General features: G+C 33.7%; 1 protein-coding gene across 1 annotated transcript in view; it reads left to right on the top strand.

The window, feature by feature from the left end:
* The window catches only part of Tbx20 (T-box transcription factor 20), a 47032-nt gene extending 35628 nt beyond the window's left edge, over positions 1–11404 (top strand). Inside the window, exons 7-8 of the mRNA XM_027939698.2 lie at positions 9794–9906; positions 11064–11404. Coding sequence (XP_027795499.1) covers positions 9794–9906; positions 11064–11404 — 454 coding nt within the window. The remainder of the gene's footprint in view (positions 1–9793; positions 9907–11063) is intronic.
* The last annotated feature ends 8948 nt before the right edge of the window (positions 11405–20352 follow it).

Below are 20352 nucleotides of genomic sequence, written 5' to 3'. Positions count from 1 at the left end.
AAATCACTTCGATAAAATCCCTTTTTTTCCCCTTCCTAGAGACTAGCATAAGTAGCAATCGTTTATGGTTGACTTATGGTTGTGAATTATCCTGTTTTGTTCTTGCTGGTGTCTTTCCATCTGAGTGTAATGGATGTCTGTTCCCTACTTCATAATTTAGTGAAGTTTATTTATAGGCTGAGTAATCTGGACTTTGCACAAAAGCTTTCTTCTAGTTGTCATAACCCTAAGACTTACAAAACTAGGTGTTTTTTTTTCACTGAAAAATTATTTAAGCTACTAATTATAATATAAAACTAGAAATGTATATTACTGTGAAAAGGAAAAATCAATAGGATTTAGTTAAATAAAAATAAAGTCTAAAAGCTTTTTAAAAGATTAAGTATTTTGTTTTTCCATAATTGATTGCTTAATATATTTCAATTCTCAAATTAAAATTAATGATTTATAATACATCTCAAATTGTATTACCTAAAATTTTTCATTTATCAAGTATTTTGTGGAAGCTAAAATATTGATGTATTATAATTTATAGTATATCTGCATAAATCTTTAGTAAAATATTCTGACAAGGAGCTATTTATAAAGACCCAATGAGACATGATATAAACTTGAACAAGTTGATGAGCAACAACTTTAAATATTTTGTTTTCAAAAATTTAGGTTTGTTTTTAATGGATTTGACATTTTCTCCCTGAACACAGTTTTTTCCAGGTCTGTATTTAGAAGAGAAAATTATTAAAGTTTAAATGAAAATAACATTTAAGTATATATAATCAGAAAGAAAAAAAATATATATATGGTGGGAAGGAAGGTTTAAATGAAGCATAGAAAGTTGTAGGGCTTGATAGTGTCAATTTCAACTAAAATGAATGATTGTGTAATCAGCTTTTGGAACACAGGATCTTGATACTCATTAATAATAAAGAAAATTTAATTTTATTATCTATAAATATTTACTGAGCACTTATGTGGTAGATAATATTTAAGCTGTATATGTGCATGAATTCACTTAATCATAACTTTTAAGAGAGAAATCATGTTAAAATCCTCATTTTACAGAGAGAAAATGGAGACATGGGAAAGTGAAGTAATTTGCCCTCAAGCACACAAGTGACAAGTGGCAGAATAAAGACAGTTAAGCAAACAGACTCTTAAACCGCTTATTAGTGTTTTGATTTTCTTAGTGTGGCCACCTCCATGCTAGTGGCATCAGTGTCACTTGGAAACATATTAGATTCACCCCCCAGACATAGTCTGAAGCTCTAGGGTAGGGCTGGACAGTTTATGGTGAGGAACCCCCTAGGTGATTCTGATGCACACCATGTCTGAGACCCCTGTTTAGACAAAGGAAGCATTTTTTTTTTTCTGATCTGGGACCAGTAGTCCAATAGTGAAGACAGTCAATGCAAGCACATAATTGCTATTAATCTAGTAAGTGCAGTAAAAGAGGGATTTATTTGGAACAGTGGTGATGAAGAGAATGTGAGGGGAAAGGGAAGGCTTTGCTTTTTGAGCATTGAGACATTTCAGAGATAGAGGAAGGGCAGCCAGTTCTAATATTGGTAGAACACTGGAGAGTTTGAACAAAAAGTTCAAATGACTTGAAGTAGTTCTGAACATTTTGGTAGGAGCTATGAAAATCATTGTCACCATCCTCTATTTTGCCCATGTTTGGCTCTGATTGTGTCTCTGACATGCATATTATTCCTGGAATTGATGGTTACAAAGTAGTCAGAAAAGTTCTTTTAAAGATCACCCAAGAGAATGATGAACTTTTTTGCCTAGAAGATAATTTAGCGATAGATGCTAAAAAGGCTAACCTTCCATAATGGTATCCATTTTATTTACTTTTTAAATCCAAAGGTAAATCTACTAAAACTCAAGTCTCTTGCACTAGCATATAACAGAATTGAGTATGACAAGATACTGTCATAGCTCAAAAGACCTAAGTCACTTAACCTATTAGGTGAGTCATCCCTCATTTTTGAGGATACAGCATTTTAGAAATCCTTGTGATAGGCTTCTAGGCTACGTAAATTCTTTGCACTTTTCATTCTGCTGCAAATAGGGATTAGACATAAAGTAAACAACATGGGCTGACTACTTTTTGTAACATCTTCCAAAGAGATGGCTCTGATATGCACCACTGTGTTCAATCACTTAAAAGGCAATAATTCAATTATGCTATCCTTTATATAAGAACTGCCATTGCTTTCAGTTCACTTCCAGGCCTGACACAAGTAAATCACTTTGATAAAATCCCTTTTTTTCCCTTCCTAGAGACTAGCATAAGTAATGATACCAATGATCTAGCAAGGACAAAATGAATATAATGTATTTTTTATAGAAAGGCAGAATGTTTCTCAAGGCAGTGATTCATTGTGTTATTTAGAAAATGAGTTTTCTTTTGAGTGTATGTGAAAGATGTTTAAATGATCTTATATAAAAAAGCACTTTTGGAGAGGCAAATACTGTAATTCTATTTAGAATTTCAATGCTTGAATGTAGCATTTTGTATACGGAAATTACAGAAAGAGGAATACATATTAGAAATGTACCATCAATAATTTGGGCCCTTTGATGGCCATTCCTTTATAACTATACCAAAGAAAATATTTCTAGGATATTGAAACAAGTTTTGCTTTTACTGAAACAATCACCTAATTCTTATCTAATTTTATTTTAAATATTAAAAATAGAACACATGGCCTAGACTCAAAAAGATACCAACTTGAGTATTTGTTATAATTTTAATTTTATTATGAGTTGTATAGGTCATTTGACTTTCTTCTTAAGGATACAGGTTATCCAAAATGACAGTCACTTTCTAATATTATAGTAAATTAAATCTTTGAGTAAGTGACGTTAACTGTTAAAGCTTCTAGTTTCAAAATTCAGCATATAATGACTGAACTATTTGGCAGTTAGCAGATTAATTAGGGCCTATGTCATGCCAAACTGTCATTTTCATTATTTTTTTTATTAACGTGGATTGTACATGTTAATATGGTTCGGTGTGATATTTCAAAACAGGTACTCAGTGTATACTTATCATATCTAGCCTCCCTTATCTACTCTCTTGCCCTCACATCCCAATCTGTAGTAATCACTATTCTGTATTCAAATCAACTTTTAAAAATATTTCCGCATATGAGAGAGATCTTATTTCACTTAACATAATGTCCTCCAGTTATGTCCATTTTCTTGCAAATAGAAAGATTTCTTTTTTATGGCAGAATAATTTTACTCTGTATGTGTGTGTGTGTGTGTGTGTGTGATTTTCTTTAGCCATTCATGTGTTGATGGGTACCTACATTGATTCCATATTTTAGCCGCACAATGAACACAGGCATGTATCTTTTTTTAAAATATTTTTTTTAGTTGTAGATGGACACAATACCTTTATTTTGTTTATTTATTTTTATGTGGTGCTGAGGATTGAACTCATGGCCTCACACTTACCTATGCAAGTGCTCCACCACTGAGCCACAACCCCTGAAGGTTTCTTTTTAGCATGCTGATTTCATTTCCTTTGGATATACACTCAGAAGTGGAATAGCTTGATCATGTAGTAGATCTGTGTACTTAATACAGTTACCATGATGAAGTTTTTATTTCAACAAGTCTGCTCAAGGAATTTCAAAAAAATAGATTATATTTGTAATCAAGTGAGAAAGAATCACTAAAGCTTTCATTTCCTCATGAAAATATTAATATGATAGGTATAATTTTGTAGTAGAATTGTAAAAATCATTCTAGAAAATTTCTCTGCTCACTTTAACATTAAATCACGGACAATTCCTCTTATTTGGATCACATTATTATGAATAAGGATTATTCAGAAAGGTAGAAATGGAGAAAATAATCTAGAGAATAAAATATTTTTGTCTATTTTAGATATATTTTTCTAGGCCCCTAACATTTTCTGAGTATCTTCTATGTGTCAGATACTATTTTAAGTAATTCAAATTCAGTATTATTTAATGCTGGCACTAACAGTTATTATCATTATTCTCTGATTTCCTATTTATATTTTTCCATAGCACTATGACTTAATTTACTGTGCTTTTCTTCCCCACCCCCACTATTTTCCTCCCTTAGTAGGCAGGGAAGTTTAAGTGCTTTGTTTACTGCTATCTCTGCAATTTCTAAAATAATGTATTGTTCATAGCAGCAACTCATCATATACATATCTATATGTGTGGATGTATTATACATTCATTTGTTTATTCACTATTCACTCATTTTATTTATATATAAGCATCTGAAAAGATTGTAGGAAACAACCAGTGCCTAATGTTCACACAGGAATGGGAAAAGTGCCTAATCCAACCAGTTGGAATGGAACATTTTTGATTTTACATGGCAATTGGTAGAGTGCTTAGGAGGGTTTTGCTTCAGAAGTGAGGAAAGGTTAGCTCTCAGCTGAACGGGGGTCCAGTCCTATATCACATATTTTGTAAGCCAAACCCCAAACTACTTCCAAGTAACTTTCTCATATCCCAGAAGAAAGTTTTGTAATAAGAAGAATAAAGATAAAATGAGAGCGGGTTTCTTATTAGACAAAGTGAGGAATATTTTTAAAGAACAGAAAGAAAAGGGTCTGTGAACCTGGAGTTCTATACCCAGAAAAAAATGTTTTTTAAAAAACAAAAGCAAAATAAAGACTTTTCTTCAGACATACAAAAGCTAAAACAAACTGCACTACAGATGTATTTAATGAAGTTCTTCAGGTGAAAGGGGATTATACTAGATGTCAGTCTGGGTTTACACAAAAGAATGAAGAGCAGCAGGAATGATAACTACTTGGATAAGGAGATCAAATATTTTCATTCTATTTAAATTTTTTAAAAAGATAATTAACTATTTAAACAAATATAATAATGCAGAGTGGGATTTATGTAAATCAAAATGTTTGACAGGAATGGCACAAAGGTTGGAAAGGAGAAATGAAAATATATTATTGTGATTTTTTTGGGTGGGACATTGCTGGGGATTAGTGAAATTGTTTTTTTTTTTTTTGAGGGGGGGCGTGTACCAGGGATTGAACTCAGGGGAACTCAGCCACTGAGGCACATTCTCAGCCCTATTTTGTATTTTATTTAGAGATAGGGTCTCACTGGCATCTTGATGTTGCTGAGGCTAGCTTTGAACTCATGATCCTCCTGCCTCAGCCTCCCAAACCACTGGAATTACAGGCGTGTACCACTGCACAAGGCAGTGAGATTCTTATACCATACTTGAAAACATAATAATTAACTTGAATATAAATTGTGACAAAGATATTTACTACAAATGTGAAGGCATCTACTATCATAACATAAGAAAGTTGTAACTAATAAACCAATGAAGGAAACAAAATGGAATCATAAAAATTTAACCATAAAGAAGGAAAAATAAAGGAAAAAGACAATAAAGAGCAGATGTACAAATAGGAAACATATAAGAAGCTAATAAATTTCAGTGTAACCACATAAAAATCACTTTAAATATAAATTCACTAAATACCTCAATTTTTGTTTGAATTAAAAAGTAAAGTGAGCCCAAACTTATGTTGCCTACAAGAAACACACTTTACACATGAAGACATAAACTGAAAGTAATAGAAACAATTTCTAACAATAGAAACAATTTCTAACAATAGAAACAATGATCTAACATGTTAGCACTAATCAAAAGAAAGCTAGAATGGCTATATTAATGTCAAAGTAGATTTCAGGGAAAAGAAGGTTATTAGAGACAAAGTAGATCATTTCATACTAATTAAAAGGCTCTACTCCTCAGGAGGACATGCAATCTAAGGTGTTATGCACCTAATAATAAATCTTCATGTTTGGCAGAACTATAAGGACAAAGAGACAAATATACAGTCATCCTTAAAAATTTCAATATTCCTCTCAAAATAATCGGGTAGACCAAGTAGATATAAAATGAGTAATGAAGAATATTTGAATATTATTAACCAAATTGACCCCGTTTACATTAGAAAACACTCCTTCCATCATCAGCCAAATATATCTTCTTTGCAAATTTTCCATGATAGACCATACTCTATATCACAAGTTTCAATATATTTAAATGCATGTAACTTTTACAAAATATGTTCTCTGACCACAACAGACATGAATTATATCAGAAATCAATGACAGGAAGACATCTGGAGAGTCTATACATATTTGGAAACTAAATAGCTAACGAAATCTGTTATTTATATAACAGATTATATAATTATGTTAAACTAAAACTGTTATTTACTTAGAAAATGAAAACAACCCATAGGGCAAGGAAAATATCAAAAAGGAAATAAGAAAATATTTTGAACTGAAGGAAAATTAAAATATGCAGTGGGATACTGCTAAAAAGTATTTAGGGAAAATTTTTATCTTCTTTAGTATTGAAAGAATATCTCAAATCAATTACCTCATCTTTCATCTCAAGAAACTAAACAAGGGGCTGGGATTGTGGCTCAGCGGTAGAGCGCTTGCCTAGCACAGGCGGGACCTGGATTCGATCCTCAGCACCACATAAAAATAAAGGCATTGTGTTGTGTTCATCTACACTTACAAAATAAATGTTAAAAAAAGAAACTAAACAAAAAGAGCACATGAGATCCAAGTTCAGGGGAAGAAAGTAAATAATAAATATTAGAGTCGAAATCAATGGAATAGAAAACAGGAGAACAACAAAGAGCATCAATGGAACCAAATGGAGAGATTAATAAAATTGACAATTCTTTCAGCCAAACTGACCCCAAAAAAGTGGGGAGGTGGAAAACACAAATTACCATTATCAATGAGAGAAGTAATATCACCATAGATTCTTCAAATATTAAACTGAATGATAATAAAAGAATATATTCTATAACATATTATAAACACTTCTTATAATTTTCACAATTTAAATAAAATGCACAATTTTTTGAAGGCACAAACTACTAAATATTATTCAAGAAGAAGTAGACAATCTGATGGCTGTGAATTTGTAGTTAAAAACCATTCCATTGGCTGGGGATGTGGCTCAAGCAGTAGCGCACTCGCCTGGCATGCGTGCAGCCCGGGTTCGATCCTCAGCACCACATACAAACAAAGATGTTGTGTCCACCAATAACTAAAAAAAAAAAAAAAAAAAAAAATTAAAAAATTCTCTCTCTCTCTCTCTCTCTCTCTCTCTCTCTCCTCTCTCTCTAAAAAAAAAAACAAAAAACAACCATTCCATTAAAAAAAAAATTGCAGGTGCAATGACTTTACTGGTAAATTGCACCAAACATTTAAGGAAGAAATAATAACAATTTTACATAAGCTATTCTAGAAAATTGGAGAAAAGGGAATATTTTAAAACTAATTCTGTGAGACCAGTATAATAACCTTAATGCTAAAACTAAAGAAAGATAACACAAAATGAAAAACTACAGCCCAATATCCTTTATAAATATTATGGAAAAATTCTAAACCGAATTCTAGGCAATTGAGTCCAACAAAAAGATAATATATCAGGACTGACTAGGGGTTAGTTCAGGAATGTTGGGTTAGTTTAACATATGAAGTCCAACCAATATATAATTTACCATATTAACAAACTAAAAAAGAAAAAGCATTTGATCATTTCAGTAGACATACGAAAACATTTAAGAAAATTCAACATCTTCCTGGTAAAAATTTATTAAACTAGGGAACCTTTTCAGTCTGATACAGGCATATACAAAACACTGAGGGCTAATATTATACCTAGTGGTCAAAGATTAAATGATTTTGTTCAAAATAAGGAAAAATCATGGATGTCTACTCTTACCACTGTGAGTTCAAATTTGTATGGGCACTTTTAGCTATTGCAATAAGCCAGGAAAATTAAATAAAATTCATCATGATTGGAAAATAAACAAGCAAAATTATCTCTGTTCACAGAAATTTTTTTTATCTGTTATTTATATAGAAAATGAAAACCTATATAAAAGCTACTCGAGTAAATAGGTGTGTTTAGTAACGTCACAGGGTACAGGATCAACATACAAAAAAATAACATATCTATTATCAGTGAACAATTAGAAATCAAAATAAAAAGCAATATTTACTAAAACATGTTTAGGGATAAATCTGGCAACAGACATGCAAGACATATTTAAAACTACAAAACACTGCCGGCTGAGTAGGGTAGCACACGCCTGTAATCCCAGTGGCTTGGGAGGCATCAGCAGGAGGATTGCAAGTTCAAAGCTGGAATCAACCACTTATTGAGGCCCTAAGCAATTTAGTGAGACCCTGTCTTTAAATTAAATAGAAAAAAAGGTTGGCAATGTGGCTCAGTGGTTAAGTGCCTCTGGGTTCAATCTCTGGCACCAAAACAAAACAAAAAACAAAGCACTGCTGAGAGAAACTAAAGAAGACTTAAATAAAAGAAAGGATATATTGGTGCATGGGTTGAAAGACTTAATATGTCAGTTCTTCACAAGTTGTTCTACAGATTCAACACAATTCTGATCAAAATCCCAGTAGGCTTTTTAAAAGAAATGAATAAAGTATAATACTGAAATTCACATTATAATACAAAGGGAATAGAATAACAAAAACAGTTTTGAAAAAAATACTAGCTAATTTCAAGACTTTATTTGAGCTATAGTAATCAGGACAGTGTGGTTTTGCTATCAAGATCACGCACAGATCAAAAGAACAGAATGGAGGATTAAGAAGTAGACTCATCCCCTATTCTAGTTGAGAAGACTATCTTTTTCATCTGTGCACATATATGAGCTTTCTAGAACACCAAATGCACTATGAATTAGATAGTATTTTTCCCACAGGTAAAGTATGTATATCTATGTGAAATCATAAGGGTTACATTTTGAAAAGTTAGTATGACATTTATTCATTTTTCTTATTCCTCCAATATGAAATTTACTACCAACATAAAATTTTAAATCCTCTTTTGGTCATTTGGTGGTTAATTTAGTGTTGATCTGTAGTTCACAGATATACCTAAAATATATGCTGTGCAAACTGATGTGCTATTAGTATTCATTTAACTTGGCTAAAATCTTGATAGTTTTTTTTAATAGCAGATCAGTTGTCCAGTACCAAAATAATTTTTGTTTTTAAAGTTAACCTCATTCTTTGATTCACAGACTGTGGTGCAAGAGGAAGATAATTTACAAAGACAATGTACCAGTTTTTCTGGGGGCTTAAATGTCTTACTGCCATTTATGTCTCCTTCATAGTTTTTCTGTAATTTTCAGTCTTAAATCAGTAAGGAGCTCAAAGTGTGCATTAATCAAACTATCCATATTGTCATGTACTATCATTGATTGTTTGATCTGTTAGTGAACAATAAGTCTTTTTTATGATCAATTATTTTGGATTTTTTGGCAACATTTTGTCAGATGTTGAATCAGTGCCGTTTGGATCATTTGAGTATTTTGTATTCATTGTCAGTGAAATCATTAGAAAATGCTCCACAGATTCTCTTCTGTCACAAAATTTTTCATATCATTAAATTCCATATTCCTGTAGTCAGGTATCATGGTTCCTTGTTCACCTCTTTATCCTTCATCTTATAGGGTTTCAAGAGATTGCTCTCATCCTATAGTTATATATGCTTGCATTTATGGACTTGAGTTTATGTCTGAGGAGTCACTCTACAACAGAATAAATGCACACGTTTCACATGTTCTTTCCCTGAAGTGGTTTCCTTTTGGCTGAGAAAACAGATTTACTGACTAGTGAATTATCCTTAAGACCCCCTTGTATCTCTGAGTTCTTAACTTTGTAGTGAACTCATTACATATTACTTTGTAACCTAGGGAAAGTGTGGAGAGCCTGATCCAGAAGCATTCCTATGCCCGCTCACCCATCCGTACCTATGGAGGAGAAGAGGATGTCCTGGGGGATGAGACTCAGACAACCCAAAATCGAGGTAAGATAGCTTTGGGGGTTGTGGAGCCAGTGGGAGCTAGAGTTCCTAAAGGAGAACGAAGGTAGGTACTTGATGAGACGGCCTGTCCCCAAGGTACACACTGTCAGGAAAGGATTTCAGGGCCTTCTCAGGAGGGGACAGCCCCTTACGATCTTATGATTTCCACATGTATTATTGTCCAAGTTCTAAGTGATTACACTGAGTTACTGTTTTCTAGTAAAAGGACACTGAGCCTTTGACTTAGGGGTCAGGAGGTACTTGTCTGCAATTTAGTACCAAAGAGCTGTTGAACCTTGGGGGCAGTTTATTAGTCTTTCTGAACTTCAGCTATATAATCTGAAAATGAAGGAATATATCTGTTCTGCGTACATTAGGTATGTCTTTTTAGGATCAAAGATAGAAGTGGAAAACACTTTTAAAAGAGGATTGTCCTGTGAAGAGCATCACATAAAAGTGGTGACCCCAGTGGTGAGAGGAAGAATAAGCTGAGTTTCCCTGTTTTAGGGAGGAACCCCTACACTTGGGGAAGGAAGTCCTGAGATAAGGCCAGAGGTGCTCTATCCCAGGAACTGGAGCATTTGTATGGGGAGGGAACCTCTGTCATTATTTTTTGTCCATACTATAGATGATATCACCAGAGAAAATATAGAGTATTTCTTATTACTTAACCATGCTAATATAGCCAGAAAATTTAATGTCAATTCTTGTTTAAACTTTTAGGTGCTGCAATATAGGACAGCTTATTCTTTTGGATTCTCATAAGTGGCTTTGGAAGTTATATAGCTTTGGTGAGACTGAGACATCCATAAGGAGTCTTTTTTATGGAGATGCTGCAAAAGTTAGAACACAGATATTTGGAACCCCAGGGAATCAGTTCATCACCTTCAGACAAGCGATTAGTGTTTTGGTCATTCTGTAGGAATATGCAGGCCATTTAGTGAGTTAAGTCTTTTTTCAGTTGGTAAATTCTTTCTTCCATGCAGGATTTAAATAATATCTTCATATCTAAAAAGGTAGATTTGGCCCATGACAAATCTCATGTGCAGTTGTCTTTTCAAATCATAGATCTATTAAATATTTTTGAAAATAAATAGAACTTTACAGATAATGCCATTCCAGTCTAATGAGTGTTTTTTTTTTTTTTTTTTTCCTCATAGGGTCAGCCTTTACAACATCTGACAATTTATCTCTCAGCTCCTGGGTATCATCATCTTCCAGTTTTCCTGGATTTCAGCACCCACAGTCTCTGACTGCTCTTGGCACCAGCACAGCATCCATAGCAACACCCATTCCTCACCCCATACAGGGTTCTCTGCCACCATATAGTCGGCTGGGGATGCCTCTGACCCCATCAGCCATTGCGAGCTCCATGCAAGGGAGTGGTCCAACGTTCCCTTCATTCCACATGCCACGGTACCATCACTACTTTCAGCAGGGGCCCTATGCTGCCATCCAGGGACTACGCCACTCCTCTGCTGTGATGACACCATTTGTATGACTCTTCTAAAAAGGGGAGAATTTAGATCCAGAATGTGCAAATGGGTATGGAAATATAGGCAGGGTTGGGTGGGCGGGATAGCGGGTATTGGAGCAGGGGCTCTCCAAGATACATGGGACCTATTAAAGAGGAGAGCTGGACTCACAATAAAATCTAATGCTAAGGGAATGCACCACGGACCAGGATTCATCTGTAGTTGGGAGAACATCTCTTAGAGAACTTAAGTTGGGAACCTGTCTTAGGTTCAGGGGAGAATCAACATAAAGTTCTTAGCCAGCCTAAATCTTGCAACTAATAGGATATTAATTTACCCAGAAAGCTTAATAATATAAGGCAGATGAATGTTAAGGTGCTTTACTCCTTAGTTAAAAATGCTGTGTCAATGCAGTACTGTATAAAATCAGTGTGTATAGGTTTTCTTTCTGCTTTCCACAGTTAAAAGAATCTTCAAAGAGGCAATACTATATAGCATACTGACCATATGACTAACTTAAGTCAGTTTCTCCCTGTAGAAAGTGGGAGCCAATAGAGAAATATCTGTAGTGCTGTATGTAGCTTAAGCATGTTTAGTTTTTTGTATTTAGTTTGCTGGGGAAGGAGATGAGATAATGCTAATGCATCCTGTTGTGTGGATGAATATGTGTAGTAAGCCTTCACAAAGCTCTTTTTGCAATATTGAAGGGCCAGTACTTGACAAGCTCAGTCTTTAGTCTTCTTTCTTTCTAATTCTCTTTCTTACAACAACTTGTTGGTTTTGAAGCAAGGGCCTCTCTAGATTAAGGACTGATTTTTTTTCTGGGCTGCATTCTAAATACACTACTGACTTACCACTGAGGAACCCTCCAAAGCCTATGCAAGATGATATGTGAGGCTTTATTTCACTTACAGCTTAAATAAAAAGATGGTTGTTCTGTTCTGAAAGGAATTTTTCTACCAAGTGAGCCAAAGGCCCCTTCATTTTCACTTCAGCTTTTGGGAGACTTTATGGATGTTAAAATGCATTGGGCCCATATTCTTATTTTTGATAAATCTGCTTTGTTGCTGCTGCCACTGATTGACAGGGTTTAAGAATGACCATTCTAAATGCTTGGGTAGCCATGATTTAGTGTGCTCATGTGTAGTAATGTGCCCATGTATCTGACTTATCTTTTTTCCTTACTGTGTTACATTTGGAGACTCTTACCATTTTCTCACTCCCTAATATGAAATTGCATATTAACTTGCTGACTGAAACATTGGCAGTTCTTATAAATCCATTAGAGCCTCATCCACTTTATTTTCAACTTTCGCTATCTTCTTAAGCCATTCTTTAATGTGTATAATAGTAATTAGTTATATTTTAATTCTATATAATCCATATTATTTTTGAGCATCATATATCTTAGCATTTACAGTCTGGGTAACCACATTTGGTATTTAGCAACAGTTCATTTTCCTAATAATAAAGATTTAATGAAGTTAATAGTCTTTCAACTCAAGGTATAATGCATTCCAGCTACAGGATGTAAACTGTCTTCTTAGCCAATTTCCCCAAAACTCTAATTTAATATCTATATGTAATTTTCATTCTATTCTGTTCTTACTGCAAAAGTATTGAATCTGTTATGAGAGATGGGAAATATTGTTACTGACAGTAGAAGTGTATTTGGGGGGGTAAATGCAATATACTTATCACATCAGACTTCCGTAGATTTTATTTGGTTGTTTAACGTTAGACTTCTACACATCAAATGCCTTTCTTGGACATGTTCAGCCCATGAAACAAGGCATCTTGACTCAGTCTGACCATGAGATGCCAATTTTGGATTTTACACTTGCCATTTTTCACTGAATCCTAAAGACTACTTACAAAGGAGCACGGACTTTGTTAACAAAGCATTTCAAAGCCCTATGGCATATCCTGTAGGTTAATTTCTAACTTCTTGCATGTTATGCTGTAGCATCCTTAGGTAGTTTACTTTCAGAGTACAGATGTGTAGTTCTTTAAACAGAGCAGTTATGACTAATGTTTAGATAGGGGCTTAATATTTAATAGTTGGCCTATTGCCAGTATTCCTTTGAATACAGAGTGCTATTGCCTAAAGCAGGAATAACAAAAGATGCTATTTTACACAATGATGCCACTCAATTACTGGTCTGCTTAAGTGAATCTGTGTCTAAATTTCCTTTTCAAAGAGAATTAGAGGATTATTTACTATTTGAAAATTCTCCCAATACCAAGTAGGCTTATGTGTTTTTTTTTTTTGTGAAATGTAGTTGTATACCATTATTTCCTAACTCATAACTTTGTTTTGTAATTAAGCAATATGAGACTAAAACTAGGGTAGAGTGCTTAAAGAAAAGCAAAGCATGCTCTGGAAAAATGATCCCTGAAATTCTACATGGGATATATTTTTAACAGTGGTATTACCTGAACTAGAGAGAAAAAGCACAAGAGAAAGAGAGTGCAAGCAAATCAGTCACTCTAGTCATGGGAACCAAGAGGTAGACATTAACCCCACCTGTGTCATTCCAAATTATTCTGGTTGTCAATTCTTATTGACCCTGGGGAGCTTAGTATTTAAAATTCCAAATCTATTCTACCTAAGGTGATTGCAAGAACTATATATTTAATGGGAAAGCCAACCAAATGATAACAACCAGGAGTTACATTTGTAATAAATTCTTGTTTTTCCCTCTAAGTATATTATAGTATTAAAAAGCACAGCTAATGTGCAGTGCTGCTAAAAAGAGTTCCTGCCTGTCAGACCAGATTGGTGGAACTGTAAGGAATCAAATCCGTTTATAACTTAGTAGGCTCTGCATTTGAGATTTATTTTTAAAACAATTGTCAATAATTTTAAGTTCAGTTATTCTTTCTACTTATTTAGTAAATCTCTTCCCTCCTCTGCCTACATTTAGCAGTACAAGCAATAAATATATCCATCCTGTGTCTAATATATCACAAATTTTTAGGTAACAGGTCTCGACTAACAATTTTGTATTGCATTGCTGGTCACTTTGAGTTTATACCAATGGTATCTTTCCAGGAGGACCTATCACCATTTCTGATAGTTGGGCACTGAGTGGATGATATTATGAAGCTTCCTGATAATGCCTTATTATCTAGCAAGCACCCTTGTGTAGGGCTAAGCTGCAGGAGATACAGTGACTTCTGGGGCATTCCAAGATCTCTCCTCTTCCACCTTTATCCACACTTCTGTCATTTTGTTTCTTTAGCCACAACCATCTCCTAAACAAAAAGGAAAAGGAAACCCTCTAAAAGCCCAGGAAATAAATGTGAAATATCTTCATCTCATACTGCTTATGAATTTTTCAGAAAGATGTCAGGATATTTATCCCATTTCTATGTTTCACATTAGCTTTTCACACCATCTTGTTTATATAAAGCCCGATTGTACTGAGAACGAGCACCTTCAAATTAAGTGGATGGAATGACTTTATACCCCATTAAATATACAGACAAGTTAATCATGACTTAGTAACTAAAGCTCCAGAAATTAAGTTATGCAATATACAGGGAAACATCACAAGAAAACGAACACTTTATTCTATCTTCCACTGACTTAAGTGAGTAAAATTGTTTTCATTATGAAATGGATAGAGAATTGATAATTATTAAGACAAGAAGATGCTCTAGCCTAAATCTAGACAGAAGATTTTCAACTTTCTCCTCTAGCTAGTGGTGCCTGAGAGGAGTTTTGTATAAATTTTTATATTATGTTATAATTAAAGTATTCTTTTTTTTCTGTAAACAAGCAAATGTTACAGACTCTTTAAACTTTAGAAAATCATAAAACTCTTCCTTCATTACTTTCTCATCCATTCCATTTATAAAATATCCTAGTTCTTATTTTTCTTCAGCATGCTTAAATATAGAAAAGTTCATTTATAAATATTTGATGGGCAAGTAATCCAAAACTATTTTCCAGCCTTCTTTCTGTTTCTCTCTCAAATAATTTCAATCCCCTCTCCCCTCTAAACAAAGTAGAAGGTAATAACTTTTCATTGTTTCAAGTAATAAGTAAATAACATTTTTGTGAAATAGTATATCTGGACAAAAAATACAATTTGTTGTATTTTACTTCTGGTACATTAACATACTGTATTTAGTTTTTTTTTTTTTAATTTCCAAAACCTAAAAGAAGTTCTTTTATTTCCTAAAGGGTGAAATTAGATATGCCTCTTTAAACTATCACAGTTTCATGGTTTGCTGTGTCTTCGTTTGCTTACTGAACTGTGTGAGAACCATCACTGTAATGAAGTGTGTGTGTTCAGGGTGGGAGGGAAGGGCTTGGGAAATGTTCTATGGAAAAAAGGAAATTATACGCATAATACTATGAAGTAACATCTAATGAAGTTCTTTTTAAGTGCAATATATTTATTTCTGCTAGAAATGTATTATCAACCTTATGTAATATTTGAAGCAGTACATGTTATTTGTAAACAGCTTAAAATTATATATTACCCCAAATTGTACAGAAGTACAAATGTGTGGATATCAGTTTCTTTCATTAAAAGTGGTGTGGTTTTGATATATATGCACACATTTACATCTCTCATTATCTTACACACTGTAACTTTTGGTACCTTTTTCCTTACCTGAAAGAAAGATTAAGTGACACTATGTGGTCACAGCTGGCCTCTCCTAGACCAGACACAGCACTGGATTATAACACAATATTGTAGCATTGTCTTTAATTACATTTGAATGACATCAGCAAAAGCATTACTCGCATATGCCACCATTTCCCATTTTTCTACACCTAGTCCCCTTCTGTTTATCTTATATAATGTACCCTCAGAATCCTGTGATTTTTGTACCTCTTGTACTGAATGGTCCTGAAGACTACATAAAACTTAAAGAATTCCTACCTGTCATTCCAGCCATGAGCACTTGGATATGCTATAATGATATTACACAAAGCAGGTTGACCTGAAATAAGATTAGTCAAATTCAAAGTCCTAATCCTCCTTCCACATGGCAGTCCTTCAAAATATGTGGCATTATCAGACCTTTTGCTTTCAAGTTTGCTCTTACTCCTAAATTTTTGTTCACATTGAACACCAACCTTTAAAAAATCATTTAATTAGAAGAATTTCAAGTTTTAAGAAAAGTTGCAAGAATGGTATAACAAAACTCTGTACATCCTTAACCCAGATTCACCTGCTGCTACCTTTAGCACTATTTGCTTTATCTTGTGCACACTGAGTAGTGTACACACACACACAGACAGTGCACAGATAATATATAGAGCTTGCTTTCTGAATCATTATAGATTAAGTTGAACATATGCCCCATTGTCTCTAAATAATTCAGAGTATATTTTAAAAAATAAAATTTCATTAAATAACCACAGGACTGTTAGCAACTTCGGAGGATTTAACAATGACACAATACTTTAATCTAACCTCTGTATTTGTTTTGATAAATATGTACTCAGTTTTGTCAAATGACCCAGTAGTGTCTTTTGTATCATATTACTTCTATCAGAATAGATGCACTTGGTCTTTTATGACCAAAGGAATCTTATTTTTCAATGGTTTATAATTTATTATCATCCTTAATTATGCTGATACTCGAATTATTCCAGTTTTACCATTTGACAAAAATGAGTACATATTGTTATTTTTAATTCCAAAACATTCCCAATAGGGTCCTTTTTACCTTTGATACATTCCATCTTTATCTGGCCTCTTCCACGGTATGTACCCTGGTTCCCAACAATGTCAACATATTTGTTAAATTATCTAACAAATTTTATATTGTTTCACTCATACATCTATCAAAAACAAGCCGACTAAAAAGAAGACAGGGCCTGTGCAGTGATGCACATCTGTAATCCCAGTGATTCAGGAGGCTGAGGCAGGTGGATTGCAAGTTCAAGGCCAGCCTCAGCAACTTAAGAGAGACCCTAAGCAATTTAGAAGACCCTGCCTCAAAAAAAATAATAAGGGCTGGGGATTTTGCTCAGTGGTTAGGCACCCTTGGGTTAAATATGCAGTACAAAAAAAAAAAAAAAAAAGCAGGATACATTTGCTGTTTTTTCCTGTTATTCAACTTAAGAGTATTGTCACAGACACATTCAGGATTTAGGTGAGGTGAGGGTTCTTCTTGCCCTCCTTGCAGCACAGCTGGGTTCATTTTTCAGTTTTCTTTTTGTTTAAATGGATTTTTCTTCCCATCCTTATTGTTTTAAAAATATACAAAAAATTAACGATCTTCTAACAACAACAACAACAACAAATAACTCATAGAATTAATTAATGATTAGCAAGGCTGTAGTACAAGGTTAATATTTAAAAAGTCAATTGTTTTCCCTCTATGCCAGAAATGAACAATTGGAATTTGAAGTAAAAGCAAAACACTCTTTATATCAGCACTAAAAAAGTGAAAAAAAAATGAGGTATAAATAAACAAAATATGTTCAAGGTCTGTGTGAGAAAAACTACAAAATGCTGAAGAAAGAAGTCAAAGAAAAGCTAAATAAATGGAGAGATACTGGAGATACTGCATGTTATGATTAGGAAGACTCAATATTATGAAGATGTCACTTTTTACTAATTTGTAGTTTCAAGCATAGTCCTGATCAAAATCCCAGCAGGTTAATTGTGGCTATAAAATAAGCTTCTGAAGTTTATCTGGAAAGGCTAAAGACCCAGGATAGCCAACTCAATATTGAACCAAGTCAGAGAACTGGCAGAGGTCAACTTGAAAGCTTACTACAAAGCTACAGTAATAAAGACAGTGTGTACTGGTGAGAGAAAAGACAGATTGGGGGACAGAATAGGGAGCTCAGAAATAGACTCACATGAATAAAATTAATGGATCTTTGACAAAGGAACAAAGGCAATTCAGTGGAGGAGCTGTAATATTTTCAACAAATGGTAGTGGAACAATTGAATATCCACATCAAAATAATAAGCCTAGACATAGACCTTTTCAAAAATTAACTCAAAATGCCTGTAACCTAAATGTAAAATGCAAAAAACGTTTACAAGATAACATAAAATCTAAGCAACATTTTTTTTTAAGATGTAACACTGATAGCATGTTTATTGATAAAAAAGTAAATATAATGGACTACAACAAAATTAAAAACGTCCATGCTGTGAGTCAAGACACTATTAAGAGAATGAAAAGACTAGTCATAGAGTGGGAGAAAATATTTTCAAAATACATATCTGATAAAGGACTTTTTATGCAAAATGTAGAGAACACCTTAAAACTCAACAATATGAAAACAAGCAACCTAATTAAAGTAAAGGCAAAGATTTACCTGAACGGGCATCTCCCCTATGAAGGTATACACATGGAAAATAACCATATGAATCCCAGCACTGCAAAAAAGAAAAGGAATAACTTTCACTTACAACATTAATGAACCTTGCAATTAGGTGAATTATATCAACAAAAAAGGAAGGAAGCCAATCAACAAGACTACAGTGTTACAGGATTCCATTTATATGCACTGTCCATAATAAGAACATTTATAGAGATAAAAATATTAGTAGTTACCTAGGGCTCACTGAGAGCGGGAGAGGTGAGTTAGTAGGTGAAGTGATTGTAATCGGTATGGGATTTCTTCTGGGAGTGATAAAAATGTTCTAAAATTGAATGTTGTGTCTGACATAACTATGAATATACTAAAAATCATTATCTGTATACATTAAATAGACTAATTACATATTATGTGAATTATATCAATAAAACATTACTTAAACATTAAAGAAATAACATCATGCAATGAGGGAATTGTAAATTAAAACATGAGATACTACTCCACTTCTATTAGAATGGCTAAAATCCCAAACACTAGCAACACCATCCTGTTGCTGGATGAAGAGCAACAGGAACTTCACTAATGGCAAGCAGCATTGCAAACTGTATAGCCATCTTACAACACAAGTGTATCAGTTTCTTGCAAAATTAACATAGTATTATCCTGTGATCCAGCCATTGTGCTCCTAGATAGTCACCCAAATGATTTGAAATTTTATGTCCCACAAAAATATGCACATGAATATTTATAGCAGATTTATTCATAATTGCCCAAATGTGGAAACAACTAAGGATGTTCAACAGGTAAATGGATGATCAGATGTACATCCATTATCCTTCAATCAGAATATTATTTAGTAATAAAAAGAAACACTATAACTTAATGGTAGAGTGCTTGCCCAGCATGCATGAGACCCTAGGTTTGACCCCTAGTACCACAAGAGAGAGGGGAGGATTATCAATCTGAGAAAAGATTTGAAGGAATCTTAAATGCATATTGTTTAAAGAAAAAAAATCATTCTGAAGGGATCACACACTATAAAATGCCAACTATAAAACATTCGGGAAGAACACAAAATTATTGAGACTATAAAAACATCCATGGTTTCCAGGGTTTGGAAGGAGAGAGGGAGGAATAAATGAATGGGGAGCACAGGAGTTTGGGGAGGCAGTGAAACAATTCTGTCCTGATACCTTAATGGAAAATACAGGAAAATCATGCATTTATAAAACAGTACAACTTAAAGGATAAAATACAATGTAAACTATGAACTTTAATAATGCATCAATATTGGTTCATTAAATGTACTGCACTAATGTAAGATGTTAATGATAAAAATTATGTATAAGAGTAGAGGAAAGGGAATCTATTGGAACTGTATTTTGCACATTTTTTTCTTTAAATTGCTCTGAAAAAATAAAGTCTATTAGTAAAACAACAATGACAACAAAGTATTACTTTGTATCCACAGGGATGGCTACAATCATTAATTGTGTATAATAACAGGTGTTGGTAAGGATTTGGAAAAATTGGACCACTGCCTCAACATTGGTTGTGAGAATGTAAGATGGTGCAGCCACATTGGAAACAAAGTTACAATATGACCCAACAATTCCACTCCTAGGTGTACATACCTAAGATAAGTTAAAATACATGTCAAAACAT

This window comes from Marmota flaviventris, chromosome 1 (assembly GCF_047511675.1).
Source record: "Marmota flaviventris isolate mMarFla1 chromosome 1, mMarFla1.hap1, whole genome shotgun sequence".
In the NCBI taxonomy this organism is placed as follows: Eukaryota; Metazoa; Chordata; class Mammalia; order Rodentia; family Sciuridae; genus Marmota; species Marmota flaviventris.
This window is presented reverse-complemented; position numbering and strand designations above follow the sequence as displayed.